At 39.4% G+C, this 22,204-nt stretch overlaps 1 protein-coding gene across 2 annotated transcripts; it reads right to left on the reverse strand.

Annotated features, from left to right (window-relative positions):
- Positions 1–7,650: 7,650 nt before the first annotated feature.
- On the reverse strand, positions 7,651–18,367 carry ZCCHC9 (zinc finger CCHC-type containing 9). 2 transcript variants are annotated; one of them, XM_010340782.3, is made up of 6 exons: positions 18,263–18,367; positions 15,213–15,613; positions 12,018–12,168; positions 11,691–11,783; positions 9,497–9,565; positions 7,651–8,243 (listed from the first exon to the last, which is right to left on the reverse strand). In XM_010340782.3, the coding sequence occupies exons 1-6, from the start codon at positions 18,354–18,356 to the stop codon at positions 8,125–8,127; spliced, it is 927 nt and encodes a 308-aa protein (XP_010339084.2). In that variant the 5' UTR covers positions 18,357–18,367; the 3' UTR covers positions 7,651–8,124. The 2 variants fall into 2 exon arrangements, with proteins under 2 accessions (XP_010339084.2, XP_010339091.2); XM_010340789.3 differs by having other exon boundaries at positions 18,236–18,331.
- Positions 18,368–22,204: the final 3,837 nt, after the last annotated feature.

The raw sequence follows: 22,204 nt of genomic DNA on the forward strand, positions 1-22,204 counted from the left end.
AATTCCATTAGGACAACAGCCATCTCAAAGCCAGTATTTCCAAATTACCGAACTCTGCCACCTATCCCTCCACAAATTACCTTCCCTTCAGCAAATTATATTGGCCCTATGTCAAAAACAGAACCAAAACCTGACTACTTCTTAGCAACTTTACCACTAAAACCCTAATCCAAAACACGATTTTCTCTTATCTGGATTATAACCTATCTTCCCTGCTGGGCACAGTGGCTCATGCCTGTAACCCAGCACTGTGGGAGGCCGAGGTGGGCAAATTGCCTGAGGTCAGGAGTTCAGGACCAGCCTGGCCAACATGGTGAAACCCCATCTGCTACAATACAAAAATTAGCCAGGTGTGGTGGCACACAACTGTAATCCCAGTTACTCGGGAGGCTGAGGCAGAAGAATTGCTTGAGCCCGGGAGACGAAGGTTGCAGTGAGCTGAGATCGCACCACTGCACTCTAGCCTGGCTGAGAGGTGAGAATCTGTCTCAAAAAATAAATAAATAAATAAATAGCCTATCTTTCGTTTCTCTTTTTGCTCCTCCCTTCATTCTACTTTCAATCCAGTACCCGATCATGTCACATTTCTCTTCAAAACCCATTAACAGTTTTGCACATCACAGAGTAAAAGCCATAGTCTCATAATATAAGGGTCTGTGTGGTACATTGGATGACTATTCAGAACTATTCATTCTGTCACCTTTCATTCAGGAATGGAGTATACTTTCCTATTTCTTGCCTCTGGGCTTGACCATGTGACTCATCAATGGAATGTTAGCAGACATCGTGCAACCAAAGGCTTGAAAAGTATTTTTGCAATGGACTTTCCTTCTTGCATCTCTGCCCCTGTCATGAGAAAAACAAGCCAAGGTTAGTCTGATGGTCCCAGGAAAAGAGAGACACGTGGAGCAGAACTGCTCCATCTGAGCCCAGCTTAGATTAGCCAGCCCCAAACCGAACTGCAGATGGTTGTCAACAAGCCCAACTAGGATATGCATGGCTGTCTAGGTATGCCCAGCCTAGATCTCTGACCCATGGGCACGCGCTAAATAAATGGTTATTCTTGTATGCTGCTGAGATTTTGTGACTGTTACTTAGCAGAAACTGACTGATAGAGCCTACAGAATCTGAGCCTTGTTAACAATATGATCCTTTACTAGTTGTTTCCTCATTCTTTTCCAGCCATATTGGTCTCTTTGCTGTTTTGGTTTTTGTGTGTGTGCATTTTTTCCTCCTTTTTGCTATACCAGGCATGCTCCTTCCTCAGTATAATTGCATTTATCTATTCCCTCACCTCAGGATACCCAGGATAATATGCTTTGGCTGTGTCGCTACCCAAATCTCACCTCGAATTGTAATCCCTATAATCCCCAGGTGCCAAGGGCAGAGCCAGGTGGAGGAGGTGATTGAATCATGGGGTGGATTTCCCCCACGCTGTTCTCATGAAAGGGGGTGAGTCTCACGAGATCTGACGGTTATATAAGCCTCCCACGTTTCCCCTGCAGGCCCTTGCTCCATCCTGCTGCCCTGTGAAGACGGTGCCTGCTTTTCCTTTGCTTTCCATTATGATTCCTCCTCAGCCATTGCGGAAGTGTGAGTAATTAAACCCTTTTCTTTACAAATTACCCAGGCTCGGGTATTTCTTCATCACAATACTCTGAGAATGGACTGATACATCATGACTTACTCCCTCACCTCCTTTTGGCCTATCCTCAAAGCCTATCTTATAAAAGAGGCCTTTCCTAACCCCCTTATTTAAAATCACTCCCCTCAAACTTCCCTTTTTCTTTTTAATTCTTACCATTATCTAACATATATCTTTTTTTTTTTTCCTTTTTTTGAGACAGTTTCGCTCTTGTTGCCTAGGCTGGAGTGCCGTGGCACTATCTCGGCTCACTGCAACCTCTGCCTTCCAGTTTCAAGTGATTCTCCTGCCTCAGGCTCCCAAGTAGCTAGGATTACAGGCACCTGCCACCACACCCAGCTAATTTTTGTATTTTTAGTAGAGATAGGGTTTTACCATGTTGGCCAGGCTGGTCTCAAACTCTTGACCTCATGATCTGCCCACCTCGACATCCCAAAGTGCTGGGATTACAGGTGTGAGCCACCGTGTCTGGCACATATATCTTTTATATATTTTTTTCATCTGTCATCCCTAGTTAGAATGTAAGCTTCATAAGAGCCAAACTTTTCATTTCGTTCATTGCTGTGTCCTCAGTATTAGTATATTTCCCAGCACATAATAGGTATTCAATTAAATTTTCTTTGAATGAATAAAACTTTCTTTCCTCATCTCAGTTACAAAGTCTAAAAGTTTTAAATTAATTTGTATTTTTTCTCTTCACAAGAGCAATACATTAGAAGGATTTCATAATACTTTAGCTTATATACTATTATCTACAAGTTACGCATATTTTTGTTCTTTTAGTAGTATTTATTTCAATGTATCTACATATATACCAATATGCTTGCTTACCATTCTTTCTTGCATCTTAGAATTTACATCTTCTATGACTTCACTTCTGCCCAAAGTACGACACTGAGAATTTTCTTTAGGAGCTCTTGGTGGTACATTTTTAAAATTTACCTCCTTTTTTTTTTTTTGAGACTAAGGTCTCACTATGTTCAGGCCTTGAGCTTCTGAGCTCAAATAATCCTCCTGCCTCAGCCTCCTGAGTAGCTGGGACTATCTATAGGCACGTAGCACCACCTGGCATTGTCTTTCATCTTTAAATATAGTTCAGTGAGCATATAATTCTAAGTTGAAAATTATTTTTTCTAAGCATATTAAAGATATTATACACTGTTTCCTGGCTTTCATTGTTATTGTGACAGAGCATATTGTTCTTCTTTGTAGGTAATGTATTTTCTCTCCAAATGCTTTAAAATAATCTCATTTTATGGTTCTGTAATATACTATAATGCCTAATTGTGTATGTTGTTATCTTATTTAACCTTCTCTGGATATATTGAGCTTCCTGAAAGGAAAAACAAAAGCTTCAATGATTCTGAGAAATTCTTGGCCATTTAAAAAAGTATTGCCTCTTTCCCATGTGAGGCCTTCTTATTCTGTCCTCAAAGTCTCTTAACCTCTTTTGCCATATGTAGAACTCAACATCTCTCTGTGGTATATTTGAATTTCTTTAGATTTATCTTCCAATTCAGTGTTCTGTTCACCTTATCTTTTTTTTTTTTTTTTTTTTTTTTGACAGAGTCTTGCTTTGTTGCCCAGGCTGGAGCGCAGTGGCACAATCTTGGCTCACTGCAACTTTTGCCTCCCAGGTTCAAGCAATTCTTGTGCCTCAGCCTTCCAGGTAGTTGGGACTACAGGTGTGCACCACCATGCCTGGCTGATTTTTTGTACCTTAGTAGAGATGGGGTTTCGCCATGTTGCCCAGGCTGGTCTTGAACTCCTGAGCTCATACGATCCACCTGCCTCAGCCCCCAAAGTGCTAGGATTATAGGCGTGAGCCTCTGCACCCAGCCCACTTTATTATTTTTTGACCTAAAATTAAAATGTCAATTTCAATTCTAGAAGTTTCTATTGGTTACTTTTCAATTCTGTTTGGTAGTTTTTTGTTTTTTGTATGTTTGTTTGAACAATCTCCTGTTCCTTTCCCCAATTTTCCATTTTAAAAATTTATTTAAATATATGAATGGCTATGGTCTGAATGTTACATCCGCCCCCAATTCATATGTTGAAATCCTAACCCCCAAGGTGATAGTATTAAAATAGAGCATTTGAGAGGTGATTTGGGCATGATGGTTGAGCCCTCATCAATGAGATTGGTGCCCTTTACAAAAGAGGCCCGGAGTTAGTTTGTACCTTCTACCGTGTGAGGACACAGCAAGAAGGCGCTATCTGGTTTGTCTTTCTTTCTTTCCTTCCTCCTTTCCCCTCCCTGCTGTCCCCTCCCCTCCTCTTCCAGCAGGGTCCTGCTCTGTCTCTGTCACCCAGGCTGGAGTACAGTGGTGCAATCTCAGCTCACTGCAGCTTGACCGCCCAGGCTCAAGCAATCCTTTCCCCTCCAGCTTCCCAAGTAGCTGGGACTACAGGAGCGAGCCATCACACGCAGCCATATTTGTACCTTTTGTAGAGTTTTGCCGTGTTGCCCAGGCCAGTCTTGAACTGCTGGGTCCAAGTGATCCACCCACCTGGCCCTCCCAAAGTGCTAGGATTACAGATGTGAGCCACCTTGTCAGGCCAAGAAGGCACTATCTATTGAACCAAAGAGCAGGCCTTCACAGACACTGAATCTGTTGGCACCTTGATCTTGGACTTTCTAGTCTGCAGAACTGTAAGAAATAACAATTTCTGTTGTTTATAAGCCATCTGGTTTAGTTTACATTAGTTGGTTATAGTGGCCCAAACAAAACAAAACACAAAGCATGCTTGTTTACATTTTATTTAATAATTCCCAAACCTGAAATATTTGCAGGGTTGATTTTTACTACTCGTTGCTGCTGCTGGCTCTTATTCATGGTATCATATTGTCTTGTGTGTGTTTGTGATTTTATCATGAAGTCTGGTCCCTTGAATTTTGTGTGAATTCTTTGAGACCTGGATTTTAGTTGAGGGCTGCCAGAATGGATTGTGATGATTCTGCCAGTCACTGACGAGCACTTCTAACTCAGAATTTGACCACACAAGCAGTATGAATTAAGACTGAAAACTCGGGTGATAGTGGACAATTTTTTTCCCTGCCACCCAATGCCAAAGTGGAGACAGGCAACAAGTTCTCTTCCTGTCTTCTTTAGAATAGGCTTATTTCTCACTCTTACAGTGAGGGTATAGCTCTTTGGTCTCTGCCTTATGCAAAGGTGTTCAACTATACCGCCATAGTAACTAGGACCTTGACTGTATTTTCTGTTCCTATGCAGCTCAAAGTTTTCAGGGTTCGGCTTCAGCACTGGCTTATCTTCTGAAGCTCCTGCATTCACTTAATATTTAGCCTCTGTACGTTCTGTGCTCTCTTGTAAACTCAGTTATACTTTTAAGGAGATTGAAAAATAAATTTACTCCACGTTTTGGGGGTATATTTTTAGTGGTAAGACACATTGGAGGTTCACCCTCCTGCCAGAAACAAAATTTATGTCCGTTTCTATCTTCACATTCACCGCGCTAGTCTGACACTATAATTTCTCACTGCAAGAGCTTCCTAATTTCTCTGTGTTTGCTCTTGTACTCCTGCAATTTATCCTTCACATAGCAACCGGAATGATATTTTTTAAAAAGGTTTGTCACAGCATGTCACTTCCTAGCTCAAAACTTCCCAATGAGGAGAGTAGGCAAATCTTTAGAGAAAGAAAGTAGATTCATGGTTGCTTAGAGTAGGGTGGGTGGGGTGTTTGTGGGGATTGGGGATAGGAAGGATGAATGACTGCTAATGGGTATGGGTTTCTTATGAAGGTGATGAAGATGCTCTAATATTGATTGTGGTTATGGTTACATAGCTCTGTGAATATACTAAAGCCGATAAGCAAATAAAGCTATAGTGTTAGGTATTTGGATGAGGAAGGAAGGAGCAGCTCTTTGCTCTAAGGATGGTCATAGCAGATGCCTGAAGGAAATAAGGGGGCTGGCTATGGGGACTGGGGGAATGTCAAGCAAAGAGCAACTTGAGATTCAGGTCTGGTGGCTTGGAATGTAATTGTAGTGAAAACAAAGAGACAAAAAAGTAAATTCAGCATTTTTCCCCCCCAGGGGAAAGTGAGACTGTTTAAAGCCATCTTGAATTTGAGGTATCAGTGGAGCATCCCGGTAGGAACATCCAGCAGGCAGATGCAAGACAGGACTGATACCTGGGATTTTAGGGCTGCTGGAGATTTAGGAGCCATTCATAGAAAAGTGAAAGATAAGTCTGTAAGAGGAGATGAAATTTAAGTTTGTAAGAGGAGATGAAATTTACGAACGACTGAAGGAGCACTAAGGACTAAGTCTTAGGGGATTCAGCTGGGTGTAGTGGCTCATGCCTATTGTACTCCCAGCAACTCAGGAGGCTGAGGTGGGAGGATTGCTGGAGCCCAGGTGTTTGAGGCTTCAGTGAGCTATGCATCACTGCACTCCAGCCCGGGTGACAGATCTAAAAAATTCTTTTAAAATCTTAGGGGATTCAAAAAATATTTTAGTCATGTAATAAAACATTTCTTTCTGGTATTTTTCCTAAGTCTCCCATCCACTATTCAGCCCCATTATAATGCATGTGGCCGTGTTTTACTGACTGCCACAATTTCAAGTGCGTAAGAGTAACGGTAACATAGTAGTGCTTTGCAAGTATATAAGATGAATGATAAATTGTTGCCTTCCTTTTTAGGCATTTTAAGCTAAGAAAATAACCAATGTCTATAGCTCCTTTTAGGAAACACTCAGGATCTCTGGTGCTTTCCTTTCAGTGTCTCTACACTTGTTTAATGTTACATTCAGTACCTGCAATTTATTTCTAATAACTTTCACTGCCTAATGTTTATAGATCATTAAAATATAAACAAAGTATTCCAATTAAGACAAAAGAGATACCAATATCCTTGCACTCAAGACTACAAAAAGCATTAGACGTAACTTTGAGCTGACAGGCTGTAGACCAGGCGTCCCCAGACTTTTTACACAGGGGGCCAGTTCACTGTCCCTCAGACCGTTGGAGGGCCGTCACATACTATGCTCCTCTCAATGACCACCAGTGAAAGAGGTGCCCCTTCCTGAAGTGCGGCGGGGGGCCGGATAAATGGCCTCAGGGGGCCGCATGCGGCCCGTAGGCCGTAGTTTGGGGATGCCTGCTGTAGACGCTACAAAGCCTTCTGCTCTTGATGGGACAGGTGAAATAAATCTGGGTATGTTCAGACTAGATGACTAAGGCAGCATTACTGTCCTTTTCCAGCTGCATGGCTTGTGCAATTCTTTTTAAATGGCACTCATTTCCTTAAACTCTGGGATGCTGAGCAGTATTTTGTCATCATGTTTTCCTCTCACACTGAAATAAAAGAACAGCTCCCTATTAAGACTAGAACTGTTGAGTTGTACAGATATGAAAACAGAGAAAAGTGTTTCTTTTCTTATTTGGTAAATATTTTGCTTTTGAGGCATCAGGAACTAATCACAGCTGTTTCCTTTAGTCACAAATGGATTCAATCAGGTAAAATTTCAAATGAAACACAAAACCACTAGAGTCATTCCATTATACAGTACAATGGTAGTGTTATGCCTTGTGAAATGTATGTATTAAGTATGCATGAATTCATCAAATCAAACAAAGACGCTAATGGGTCTCTGATTAGTCTTCTAACTCTATTATGGTGATACTTCCATCTCTGCCTCATCTAAAACATGTGAACAAAATGCTATTAAGTTTATTATACAGTCTGTTATGTGCCATCATTCTGGTTAAATAACGAAAACTGAATTTTGGCTAGAATTTCTCTCTCTAACCAAGGACAGAAAGAGCTGCTGTTAAATTGAGGTATTCAATTTTAACTTTAGTAACTTGTAATCCTTTATTTCAAAAGATTACATAAAATCCTTTATGTCAAAACGGAAACAAAAATTGTTTATTCTTAACCAAGAGTCATAAAAAATCTTGTTTCCAAAGGGACTGTTAGGTGGATATTAACAAACAATGGCTATTTCAATCAAGAATCAGGTATTCAGAAACCAAGCAATAGAGAATGCATTTTTTATTCCATATTTTAAAAACACAGACTTTCTAGCAACTTGTACATTTCTATTATAATAATAAATTGATACTCTGAGCCAAGAAAACAATATCACCAAAAGTGCATTTTTATCCTTTGTTTAGGGGTGTTTCACATTTATCCATAATTTTGCTTTGATAAAAGATGATTGTTACAATTAGGTATACATCCACTTAGTTATGCCTGAGTTCTCTCCCTTAAAATGTGTTCTTTTAGAGAATCCATTTAACCATCTTATTCTCTTCTTTAGTTTTCTCTGAACAGTGGTAGAAGTACTATTTGATGAACAGAATAATCAAGATTGTTTTTGATCACAGTTAGATCATACTGCTATGTACAGTACAGTCCTGGCTACAAGGGAGCCTGACTCTAACTTGTGAAATGGGCCTGTTTAGAAAGTAAAAATGAGGTGGTAACTAATGATAGTGCTAGTTGTTATCAAAAATGAACAACTTTAGGTATTTTTGTTTTGGGTTTTTGCAGTTTAGGTGCATCCAAAATTTCTTCATAATCTGCACTCATTCCCTTTGCCCAGCGACCTACTGTGACCATTCGATCTGTAAAGGGGTAGAAAAGTGAGAATATGAGAAAAACAGTAATCAAATGCATCCACTCAGATTATCACTGGTTTTGGAAAGGAATTCGTTTTGACATGAATAATCACAAGGAGAGAAGACTCCATCACTAAAGGAAAGTGAGAAATTCTGTAATTGATTATAACCCTTGATTTCAGAGTACCATAGGCAATTTCTCATCCCAATTAGGGAAATGCAGCAACTACTTTGCAATGCATGAATTGATGAGAAAGCTCTTTCATTCTTTCCCAGAGTTCATCATTACAAAGTCAATGAATTCCAAGAGTCTGTAAACAGCAAGGCTTATGAAGCATCAGTTTTAAATGCACAAGATTCCACCTGTGAAATTATACCACATCTGCTTGTCAGTCTTGTCATTTGGGAAGTGGCAATCCTCCCAGGAGGGAGAATTCAAATTCCACTTCATCATTTCAATATCACTGCCTACAATGTACTAAAGACCATCTTCTAGACAAGCTTGTAAACAAGAGCTCTTGGTTTTCAAATTTAAATGTTAGGGATAGGAAGTAAGAATGAGCAGACTTATTTGCGTAGTGTTGTGACTACGTAAAATAAGAAGAAATGTGTTCTTTCCATAACAAGCACTGCTGGGCTATCCTACTGTCTTCTTGCTTTCTTACACATAGTTCATCATTCTAGTCCAGGCAAACTAATGTAATAAACATCTTCACTTCCTCAAAAGTCTGCCATAGATATAGTGAACATCTCTGAAGCTTATGATGCATAAGGCTGGTATTTCATCAGGAAGAACACAACTAGCCAGATTCAACACATTTTTAATATTTTGGTAGTTTCTGCAATCAACTCTGAATCTTTTAGGTATATACAAAGCAAAGCATACATGAGGACACTCAATACCAAGACTATTGAAAATTATTTCATATTTTTTATTTTCTCTTGAATTCATACTTTTCTGTAACAGAATTGGCTCTATTATATTAAATTCATTTGTTAGCAAATATAAATGCTTGTGAATAAGATGTCTTATAAAGTCAGGGTCCTCTAAGGCTTATTGGTCACTTTTTTCCCCAACTACTTAGTTACTTAATACTATGTGTGTCTATTGCTAACAGAGAAGTGATTAAGTCATTGCTACAACAGGCAAACAGGTTGTCTTAAAATCATTAGTACCCCAATGATTTTTAATAACAAGTGCAGAATAAAACACAGAATACTAATCTCACCCCTTCTAAGTAGAGGCCCAGAGATCTCACCTGAATTCTGACTTTCCGGGCAATCTTTCTTTAAATGTTCCACAGAGCCACAAAGTTTGCAACCACCACCTATTGAAAGAGCAAAGCCACTGAATACTGAATACCATCTCATACTTACATGGAATTTTTAACGTCTCAAAGCACTTTCCCAACTTACTGGATCCTCACATCCTTGCCAGTTGTAAAGGTAGCTGGACCAGGAACATAGGGAGGTGCCACCATTCCTATTAATAATTCATTCATTCCTTTGACCCTCAGAGCATTAAATTGTACCCACCCACTGCTTCTTGCACCTGGCCTTGAGAGAAGTAGGAAAGAGAAATGAGATACAATGGAAAGCATCTGTTCAAAAGCCATTGCACAGAAGCCTGGATCTTAACAATGCTTAGACAGTCAAGAGTCTGTGAATCCTTGGACCTGTAAACAAAAGTTGTAAGCAGATGCACTTTCCTGAATAGTATGTCAGATTCTCAAACACTCAGAGGCCCCAAAACAGATTAGAAACCTCTGTTCAACTGTACAGATCAGATGGGGGTAAGCATTTATGAAAGAAAGTTAATTTTTGTTTCACTGCCTTTCATTAGCCAGGCACACCATCCCTATAATATGCCCATCTGCCTACTTTATACAACATTTCAGGATTGTGAATTATGACACATGTAGTTTCTAAAATAAATCTTTCACTTAATGATCAAACACTACTGCTTAATGGTCAAGCACTATCATACTCGTGCTTGAAATGTTAAGTGACTTAGAAAACTGAGCTAATCAGGTACAAATCTGGCTGAATTTTCTTTTCCTCAAATCTTGACTTTATTTTTAATATAAAAAATGCAAATTTGGAAACCCACCCTACTTTCCCCCCAACATAATACTTTACCTCTTAAAGTACTAATTCTATATACATCACATGTATCATACAAAAATGTATCCAAAGTTTCTATTGCTACCGAAGTGTTCTAAATTAAGAGAAGTTACAGAAAGCCCCTTATTGGAAACAAAAGATTATAAGTTATAAAATCAAAGCACACACAGGCAAATCTGGCCAAATTTTCACATCTATGTGATCTACTCTCCTTGCTGCATTAATTTTTTTTTTTTTTTAAAACATCTAGTCACTTTGGTTGACCATTGAAAGTCATTTTTGCTAATTAGTCATGTTATCTACCCAGTTTCATAAGCTCAAAACTGAAACACACCTGAGCATTTTCCAGGCCCTGGTCTCTTTACATGCCATAGTGAAAAAGCAGCAGTTGAATAGTATATTTTAATCGTTATAATAACTCTTTAATTCATCAACTCTAAGACACCACTGATTATAAGATGTATCATTATTGCACATATCTCTCAGAAAAACATCTGTCAAATGTGGGATCACCAATGGTAAGATATATTCTGATTTCAGAGAGATTAAAATTCAAAAACTCTGCATCTTAATAAAATACAGTTTTATCATGTCCATTCTACAAGTGAGGAAACTGAGATAAGAGTTTAGTAAGTTTGCCAAAGCCCCCCCACCTAGTGAGTGGTGGTGCTGGGGCTATAACCCAAGTCTGACCGACTCCAAAAGTTAAGCTTTTTCACTGGACTTCTCCGGGGGAAACTCAGGACATGACACAAGAAACGTCTAGAGCCTCATGGCACTAGCCATCACATTAACAGATAACAACCTCCTCCTTAAAGCTTTAGACATATAGACTTTACTGTGTGAACCTTAATTACCTGAGTTAAAGAGAAAAAAGCCACACGATCCCACGCCAGAAAAATAACTAAGAAAAAAATTCAGAAGCAAACATTACTGCAGTATTAAGTCATGTGTACCTGCGCTTCCACCAAAACGGTATGCAGGCTGAGGTTAAATATATATCATGATTTAAAAAATCTTATATTAGCTTGAGATATAATCCCTCTGCTTCTATTATATCTAAAAGTAGAAATGTATAACATAGTCTCACAAATGATGAAGCAAGCACAGTTGGAAATATACACCTTAGTTTTGTCTAATTTGTTTTATTAACATATGAAGTCAAACTGCACAAAAAGCCCAGTACATATAACAGCACTTGATACAAATAATGAAATCTCAGGGTTCTGCAATTTATTCAAGAATTTATTCAAGAACTGATTGAGTGTAAATTAAATCACAACTGCACCATGACCACAATTTCTGCTATACAAGGGTAATGGTACTTACCATCAGCATAGAGTCCTTTGGGATTATCAGGACAAGCTCTAGACAGGTGCCCCATTTCTCCACAAACAAAACATTTTGCAAAAGGAAATTCACCTGTAAAAATCAACAGTTCCTGTTAAGTTGACAATACATATGGCAAGTCATAAAATTCACATTATTTTAAAATACTCTGAATTAAAAAATATTTTTACATAAAATTTAATCTCATATGATTTCCATATACTAAGTGGCACACTTGTAGCAAATTTTATTAACAAAAAAAATACCCAGGGTGCTATTTATTTATTGGCTTTCCCCACCAACCAAACAAAAAACTGAAAAACATACCAAGAGCCGGGTCTACTTTAGCCTTACACTTGGTTATTTCGTGCTCTGTGGACCCACACCTGTAACATATTCCAGTGCCCATATCTTGATTTTCAAGGGCGGCAGGGCAATCTGCAATTCCATGACCAGGTTTTCTACAATGGAAACACACCTGGAAAAACAAAATGTGGGTTGCCACACTGCAAAGCTATACCAGTGACTTTATTAATTCTTATTATCAAAAACATATTTAAAACATTTCTCACCTTATTTAGCTCTTTTTCTGAAATCTCAATATTTTATTTATAGGAAAAAGTGTTTCATACATTCCTGGACATTAAGAGATGTCCTTTCCATCAGAGGGTTTTATTGCTTTTGAAAAGCTCAACCAATAAATCTATCAATCTCAGGAGCAATGTTATATGTGGCTTTGTGGAAGGCAATTGCTTAAATGAATTGAGCAAATATGGACTATTCATTTGATTAACTGGAATGTGTACGGCGGAAAAATGAAGTTTTCTATAGGAGATGGACAGTGGCTATAAAAATTATCAAAATTTGTATTTGTGTATAATTATTATGTACTCATAAAACTCTTAAAAATATTTCTTTTAAAGTTCACATAATTGAATGAATTTGGGTCAAATTTCCATTCAAATTATGATTCAAACCATATGATATATTTCATAGCAAAAAAGTATATCCTTGTTTTTGTACCCTAAATACACATTCTTTTTTTTTTTTTTTTTTTCTTTTGAGACGGAGTCTTGCTCTCCTGCTAGGCTTGGAGTGCAGTGGTGCAATATCGGCTCACTGAAACCTCCGCCTCCCGGGTTCAAGAGATTCAACTGCCTTAGCCTCCCAAGTAGCTGGGATTACAAGTGCGCAGCACCATGCCCAGATAATTTTTGTATTTTTAGTAGAGACAGGGTTTCACCATGTAGGCCAGGATGGTCCTGATCTCCTGACCTCGTGATCCTCTCACCTCGGCCTTCCAAAGTGCTGGGATTACAGGCGTGAGCCACTGCAACTAGCCATACACATTCTTTATATTCATTTTTAGAATATATACACAATACATTTTAAATGAGTAATTTATTCTGAGATGAATTAATTGGCTCCAACATAAACTGAGCAATGGTTATTTTCAGAAATTTGAAGAATTTTTTTACTGCAGTAAATGAGAACATCAATCATAAATAAATATGGCAGCTATTTAAACTTATTTAAACTAGAAAAAGATATATTTCTTGGATAATAGTCATTTAACTATGTTTTTCAAAATAAACACAGGTTTTTTAAAAACGCAAATTCAATAGGTAAAATAAAACATTTATTTTGCAAATCTGTCCTTTCTTTTTTTCCTGCTTAATAAAATATTAAAAAGAATGAGTCCCTTTAAATTGTTCAGTAACTTGTACATTTAGAATGAGCTGGTCCAAAAAAAGAAGCTGCATTTATTATACAAATGCAAGAAAAGCTACTGCTAAAACCTGCATTACCACCACGGGAAGTCTTGACTTCTTGGTGAAGTCAAGGTCGTCTCTACTAAGCTGAGACCACTGCCTTAGTTCACTGCCTTCTCCTTTAAAACCTAATCATCACCTAATACAAAATTTTTGAATGGTCCTTAAGTTTAATGTAGATGGGATTGTGACTGTAAATTTCTATAGGATAATCAATTTATTAGCATTTAAGGACTGATGCTTAGTATAAGGTACTAAAAAATAGCAAGAAAGTAAATTAACAATAGGTCACAACAAGCCATATACTATTCATATAGCACTCCCCTTTTTAAAAAACAACGTTCTTCCCCACTTAATTACAAACATAATGCTTTTCTTAAGAGGTCATTAACAGTAAAGGTTTTCAAACGGTATGCAATTCACCATATGTCAACTAAATTAAATTAAAATGACTTAAAATATTTAAAAACAGACAAAACTCTATACTGGTATCAACAGAAATGTTATCCTTTCTATCCAAATTTATCCATAAGGAATGTTTCATTAGTATTATTTGTAAATAATTATCTTTAAATATAACAATGCATAGAATAATGTTGCAAACAGCCAAGACACATTTATAGAGGCTGTTAACATTTCAAGCCTGCGTTGGTGCAAATAGTGCTCAACATATAGTAATACCAATAAAAAATAATAAGTGGCAACAAGTCCTCATTCATACGAAGTGTCATGCTAGGAGACTTGGGAAGTTCATTTAGAGAAAGGAAATAATTATACCAAGTATTTCATCCCCTGTGCCTGACATACTTTAAAATCTAGGGCTAGGCATTACAGAAGAAATCTACTGCCTCCAGCATTCCTTTGAATATAATATGGGGGAGAGAGGGAGCAATGATGAGGAAGTCTCAAGGACTTTTAATTCTGCTATTACTTTGCCCTAACTAGTGTGACTCCTATGTATCTCTTTCAGGAGCCTCAGTATTTCATAAAGACCAAGAATATCCTTTCCAAGTAAGAGGGACCCCCCACACATTTAACCTGCTGTATTGTACTTCACCTTCTTCATAATTTTGATATTTTCTCAATGGTAATTTGAAAAAGGGGCTATTGGAAGGCAAGGAGAGGCTTTGATTTTTTTGAAGAACAAACTCTCATTTTGTTACCCAGACTGAAATGCAGCGGTTGACCATGGTTCACTGCAGCATTGACCTTCCAGACCCAATCCTCCTGCCTCAGCCTCCAAAGTAGGTGGGATCACTGGTGTGTACCACCACACCTGGCTGATTTATTTTTTTCTTTTGGTAGAGATGCAGTCTCCCTATGTTGCCCAGGCTGGTCTTTAACTCCTGAGCTCGAATGATCCTCCCGCGTCAGCCTCCCAAAGTGCTGGGATTACAGACATAGGCTACCAGGTCTGGTTTACAACATAGGTTTTGAAGTCAGACAGGCTGGGTTTGCATTTCACCTCTGCTACTAGTTAAGTGGCTTTCAGGAGTTATTTAATCTGTCTGCACTACAGTGTGTGCCATTCATAATATAATGCCACCACCTTTATTGTGGTGTTGTGATAATTAACCAGTACATCATGTGCCTAGCATATATATGCTAAAATAGTACTAGTCCTTAAAACGATGCTTTATAAATCTGGGACATAACAGTAAGCAGACCCTGCTATGATATATATATACATGTGTGAGTATAAGAAGAGTTTCCAGCTAAATAAATAACAAGGTAGAAGTGATGCTCTCACCATTGCATTTTTCTTTGCCGCTTGTCTTTTTAATCTTCTTCCTTCCCGTCGACTGTCTTTCTTTAAAGCAACTGCAATTTCTTCTCTTACTTCCTTACTGTCTGTTGCTATAATTTGCCCATTGTGAACCATCTGTGAATTCTGTCTTAGGTATTCCATGAATCCATTCACATCTTCATTTAAGTACTCTTTTTTCTTTTTGTTCTTTTTATGTTTTGCTTGGGGTGTATCATTTTTAAGGGATAGCCTATCGGCTTCAAGTTGTTTACGCTTTGGTAGGTTTTGGCTTGTTCCCTCAAAGGATCCCTTCTTCATGTCCTCCCATGATGTTGCAGGCAAGGGTCTTTTGTTATATGTGGTATTAATTCGTGCCCACCTGGTCATAATTTCAGCAGAGGTACCTTATCAATTTTTAAGACAAAGATGGGTGGTTAGTCATCAACAACAAAAACAACACAACTAAAGAGACATGCTATATGGCCATATGTTAAACTTTTAATTATTAAAACCCTTTTTACTTCAGTTAGATGTCTATATACATATTTAATGCTATAATACACTGCATAGATATGCTTCTAATATAAATCTACCACTTACCAGAAAAGCTGCCCCACCAGTTAAAAAAGAAAAGTGTGCTTAAAATTGAAAAATTATCTTAAACCAAATTATTTCATAAAATATAAACCAGACACTAATACAGTGAATGCAATTATTCCTTCCAAATTCTGCAGTTTTCCTGCCTGTTTTCCTATCTCCAAGTCCCACAGCTATTTTCTGTCAGTCTTCTTGCTTAGTCTGCCACTTCAATGCAACAATTTGCATAGCAGATTACTAAGTATACAGAAATTATGTCCTTTAATACGAAGTTTGCTGAAATTTCCTGGCAGAATTATAAGTAAAACATATAAAAGTGTTTACCATCACAGGATGATACTGGGCTTCCTTTCTTACTAATCAAGGTATAAGCTAGTTTCAGCCCAGTGATTTCACATCATCTTCAATTCTATTTAAATTATGATCCAAATCATAAGATACCTTTCACACCAAAATCTGTATCTTGTTTTTATACCCTTAATACCTATGCTATAATATTCAGAAATACTTTTCATTTTAGAGCACATACATAAAGAAGTAATTTATTCTAGCATTAATTATTTAGCTCCAACATAAAACTGAACAAAGTTTTGGTTACTTTACGTACTACCTAGTAATTTGGAGGATATTTTTTGACTGCAGTGAATGAGAACATTCAGCCATAATCAAAGATTCATCAAATACAGTCACACACTACATAACATTTAGGTCAACAGTGACTGCACATATGATAGTGGTCCCAGATGATTATAATGGAACTAAAAAATTCCTATTGCCTGGTGATTTTGTAGCCCTCATAACTCATAGTATAGCACGTTACTCATGTCTGTGGTGATGCTGGTGTAAACAAACCCACTGGACTGCCAGTCATATACAAGCATAGTGCTTACAATGATGTACCGTACGTAATACTTGATATTTATAAGTATTCCAGAAAAAGGCAGTTATCATAAAACATGACAGCTCCATTCATGTTACTGCCCCTGAAAACCTTCCAGTGGGGCAAGATATAGAGGAAGAAGAATGATACTGATGATCCTGACCTGGTGTAGGCATAATGTGTGTGCCTTAGTTTTTAACAACAAAAATAATTTTAACAGGAAAAAGCTATATAATAATGTAAGGGAATAATGAAAATATTTTGTATAGCCATACAACATATTTGCGTTTTAAGTTGTTATTACAAGAGTGAAGTTTAAAAGTTTGGCACAGTAAGATTAAACATTTTTAAATAAATTAGTTTAGGCTAAACATACAGCATTTATAAAGTCTACAGTAGCATACACTAGTATCCTGGGCCTTCACACTCACACACCACTCACTGACTTACCCAGAGCTACCAACAGCCCTGCAAGCTCCAAGCGTGGTAAGTGCCCTATTCAGGTGTACCACGCTCTCCTTTATATCATATTTTTACAGTATATTTTCTATGTTTAGATACACACATCCTTTTACAGTACTGCCTACAGTATTCAGTAGAGTCATGCTGTACAGGTTTGTAGTCTAGAAGCAACAGGCTAGCCCATACAGCCCAGGTGTGTAGGTTTGTGTTAAGTACACTATGATGTTTGCACAACCACGAAACGGCCCAACCTTTTCTCAGAACTATCCCAGTTGCTAAGGGAAGCATGGCTGTATTAAGCCACCACCTTTTTTGTTGTTGTTGTCATTGTTGAGATGGAGTCTCACTGTGCAGCCTAAACTGGAGTGCAGTGGGCGATTTCAGCTCACTGCAACCTCTGCCTCCGGGGCTCAAGCGATTCTCCCGCCTCGGCCTCGCACGTGCCACCACGCCCAGATAATGTTTTGTATTTTAGTAGAGACGGGATTTCACCATGTTGCCCAGGGTGGCCTCGAACTCCCAAGCTCAGGAGATCCGCCCGCCTCGGCCTCTCTGGGATTACAGGCATGAGCTACCGCGCCCGGCCTAAGCCACTTTTCACGACCAGCATCCCTGCGCAATCCCCCTTCAAGTCTCAGCTCCTGGCAACAGAAAGATCTCTTCCACAGAAGCTGAAGGGTGGACCCAACTAATTGGTGTGAGACGCTCCACCCCACTTTCCGAGCACACTCTGCGCTGAAGTTCCGGCGACTGTCACAGTGGGGACCGAAGCCGTTCAAAAGGAAGTGCATCCTCCTTCCCCTGAGTGCACGGGAGGCGGGAGGCTGAAAGCTACCAAGAGGGTGAAGTGGAAGGGGCGGGCGGCCCACCCGCGTGCGGATCCCAGGGCGGCTGGACGCGCAGTCCCCGCCCGCCCGAGCCCAGCAGCTGAGACCAGCGCCCCTAGACAGGCGGCGCATCCCACGCTCCAGTCAGCTCAGGGACCCAGCGGCCAGGCCCTGTGTCCTCCCAGCTTCACACACAAGTTCCGCCAGGTCAGTGGGAACGAACGATGAGACCCTGCGGCTTTCATGGTCGAGAACCTCACCTCACCGCGCTACCGCGAGAACCTCACCTCCCTGCGCTACCGCGCACGAATCCCCCAGAGCAGCCGAGTTAGTGAGCCAGAGAAGCCAGCCTTCGTACGGCTTTGGAGACCGGAAGCACATCGTGCCCGAGAGCGCGTCACTTCCTGCGTCGCTGACGGGAGAGACTTGGCGGGCGTGAAGGCTGGGCTGAGTTTGTGGCGCGCTTAGTGACGGGATGGCGCTGTGCGGGACACAGACACGAAAAGATGAGTGGAAACCGTGCTGTCTGAACTCAGCGTAGTGGGCGAGCTTGACGGGAGGATCGGTAGGGTGGGAGATGCCGGGAAATCTTCCTTGCGACTGGATTAGAAAACAAAAATCTGGTGAAATTGGCGGCAGGAGGGAGTTAAGGACGTTCCGGGCGGAGGCAAGGTAAAGGCGCGGTGCGAGTGGGTCACTGTGATAAAAGTCTGAAAAGGACATTTTGCGGTTGTCTTGAGCGAAAGGCAGTGCCTCATGTCCCCGCTTCAGTGCTGGTTGAGCATTCAGTTAAAATGTTAACACTTAGTAGCCAAACAAGTCTTTTTAAGAGGAAAACGCTAGATTCCTAAACGGCTCATTTTCTGTAGCCTCTTCCTAACGGATGCCACCACCAGCTGTGCCTAGTGGAAAAAATGCAATTTACCAGGACCACTACTCCCAACAGTTCGCTTACTCCATCTAACCTTTTGAATATCTGTCCACTTCTTTTTGTCTCTGTTGCCACCTCCTCCCTTGTCCCACGTCGCACCTGTGTTACTACAGCTGGTCTGGGGATTCATTCTGCCCCAACTCCCTCAAATCTGTTTTCTGTGCTGCAGCCAAGGGAACTTTTGAAAATGTAAATCAGATAATTGCTGTATTGCTCTGAACTCTCCCATCGGTTCCCATTGTTTTTAGGATGAAATTCAGACTCCTTATTAAGTCCCTGGCTGGCTACTTCACTAGCCTCACCTTGCGCAATCTCTCCTTTGAGCTACGTGCATGGGATCATTTCTTTAATTTCTCAAATGCCGCGTGTACCTTGTCATCTCCAGGCCTTTACATTTGCTGTTATCTTTGTGTGGTACTCCTTTTCTACTTTCAGTTACTTTCTGCTTACCCTACAAGGCTTTAAATATTTTATTCTCAAGAAAGCCTTCCAGCCTCCTACCCCCATACTAGACCAATCTCCTACTGTGTGCTCATGGCAGTCTTCTTACGGCACTTTGCACGTTTGTAATTATATAATAATTGTGTAATAAGTTTATTGTATCCTCATTGCATCGTTGGTGCTCGGTTCGTTTTTTTTGTTTGTTTGTTTTTTTTCGAGACCAAGTTTCGCCCTTGTCGCCCAGGCAACGGCGCAGACTTGGCTCACTGCAACCTCTGCCTCCCGGGTTCAAGTGATTCTCCTGCCTCAGCTTCCCAAGTAACTGGAATTATAGGCACTCACCACCACGCCCTGCTAATTTGCATTTTTAGTAGAGATGGGATTTCACCATGTTGCCAGGTTGGTCTCGAACTCCTCTCAGGTGATCCACCCGCCTTGGCCTCCCAAAGTGCTATTACAGGTGTGAGCCACCGCGCCCGGCCTTTGTATTTGTCACGTAAAGAAAAATAAATACTTTGCCATGTTTGTTTAAAGCAAACTAGAAAGTGGCCCAGTTTTAAGAGAAGGGATTTTAAAGTCAGTGCTGTAGGAATAAATATCCTAGGTCATGTGGAGAAAGTTTTAAAAGACAACAAACCAAAACAGCACCTTCCAGCTCTTACACATAGGTAACTTCCTAAAAGATGTATGGTAGTGTTCCCCATACTGTATTGATCTCAACCAGCTGACTTCAGGGTAGTGACATTTCATGAAGAAATTTTCTCTTTTGTAGATGCCAGGTACTTGCACGTAACGTACCACTAGAGGGCGCATTTAACTAAAACTTTTTTTTTTGAGACGGTCATTTAAATCTGTAGGTCGGTCATTCATTCTTAGAAGTAAAGGAACATTCCGATTTCTTTTTGTAGAGGTATGTCTAATAAAGATTTGTAGTTGAGTAAATGGGGCGTAAAATAGGTCCTTTGGAATTCGGAGGAAACTATTGCTACTAATAGCTAATGTTACTGAACATTTTTTAGGTGCCTGGCTCTATGCTTAATGGTTTGCATTCATTACCTAATTAGTCCACTCAGTATCCTGTGAGGTAGGTACTATTATTTTCTCCATTTTGCAATGAGGGAATAAGTTCACAGAGCTGATGTAACTTACCCAAGGTCACACAGCTAATAAGAGGTAGAGCCAGAATTTGAATCAAGATCTCAATCCAAAGCCTGTGTTCTCTGCTGCCTCGAAATACTGCAGAGAGGACTGTTTACTTGATCCACTTTAAAACACTTTATTAAGTTATCCTTGCCCATGTTAGATTTTTTTTTTTAGAAAGTATTTACTTTTATAGTTCAAGGGATTACATGTATATTCAGTTTTCCCATCTACTTACTGAAATACTGTAAATGTATTTTTTATAACAATATTATCAGCAAGCTAAGTTAAATAAAGAATGAAGGTTTGACAAAGGCTTTTATGAAGGGCTGGTACCTCATTTAAAAAAAATTATTCAGCCCGGGCAAGAGAACAAGAAAAGTGCTGAAAAGGACATTAAAAAAACATATAAAGTAATTGTAAAACACATGTTCATGTAAACATTACCCAGTTTAAGAAACTGACCACTGCCACATATTTTTTAAATTATATTAATGTAATTTTTTGCAGGGGCAATATGTTTTTATGTTTCAAACAAAAGTAGTTTGTATGATGATGTATGCTTTCTACAAAGTATCTGCCATCCTGATGATAACTATACATTTCTGGAGAAAATGTAAAAAACTGCCTGAGGATTCTGAAGAGAAAAAGACGTTTGTGGAAGGGAGACAGAATTTGAAGACAAGTAGCACATGGGTGAGAGTTCCTTTGTGTGTGGGGGGTGGGGGTTGTTCTGAGGGTAGGCCATAGTCAAAGTGGTACAGCATGAATAGTTAAAACTATAATAAAAGCTCACCGCATCTTCCCGGCTGGAAGAATCAGAGACCATGCAACAGCCATACCTAATGACAGAAGGGGGAGTTCTGGAGGGAAGAGAGTCACAAGGAGGAATCCTCTATTTCTGTGTATGAATTCCACTCAAGTCTCAAGCTCACCTCTGAATCACTCGTGCTCAACAGAAACTCAGAGTCTTAAAGAACTGAACTGAGATTTAAGTTACCACTCACAAAAAACGGTACAACACCTATGATACAAGTCTAACCAAGTTAATTGCCTGCTTAAGTGTTTTTTCTTAAGGAAAATGTGAAAGAAAAATAGAATCTTGGGACCTCAAACTCACTATGCCAAAGGGAAAGTGAAGCTTGGGAGTTGAGTCACCAGCAAAAACTGCATTCCTTTGTTCCCAAATAACTATACTTTTACATATTTACTTTATCTTGCGTAAAATCTAGATTGAGATTTCTCATCTTTTGAAAAAGATTTTCTTTTCAATTATGCCTGAGAATGCATAATTGACTTTTCCCTTACCCCCTTCTTTTCATACGTAATCACTGCACACCAAGCAGAGCCTCATAAGGATGTAACCATTTGCCTACTTGTTCACTCACTCCTTTTTTTTCTTTCCCTCATGCTTGCCCTTTTCTCTTTAAATATTGAAGTTTCAAAACCCTCTTTGGAAAAAGTTCAGGTCACACAGATTCTACTTTGACTTGTGTTTCTTTGTCACCAGTGTGCCGTCAGCCTTGGCAAAATAAACCTCTGAGATCTGCCTCAGTTACTTTTTGGTTTACAAATAGAACTCAAGGCATATACTGAATAACATACACAATGTTCAGAATAAAACCCAAAATGACTTGATATACAAAGAACTAGAAAAACGTTAAACAGTCTCAAGGAAAACAAATGGCAACCCTAGGATGATCCGGATGTTGTAATT

Source organism: Saimiri boliviensis, chromosome 1 (genome assembly GCF_048565385.1).
Source record: "Saimiri boliviensis isolate mSaiBol1 chromosome 1, mSaiBol1.pri, whole genome shotgun sequence".
NCBI lineage: Eukaryota > Metazoa > Chordata > Mammalia > Primates > Cebidae > Saimiri > Saimiri boliviensis.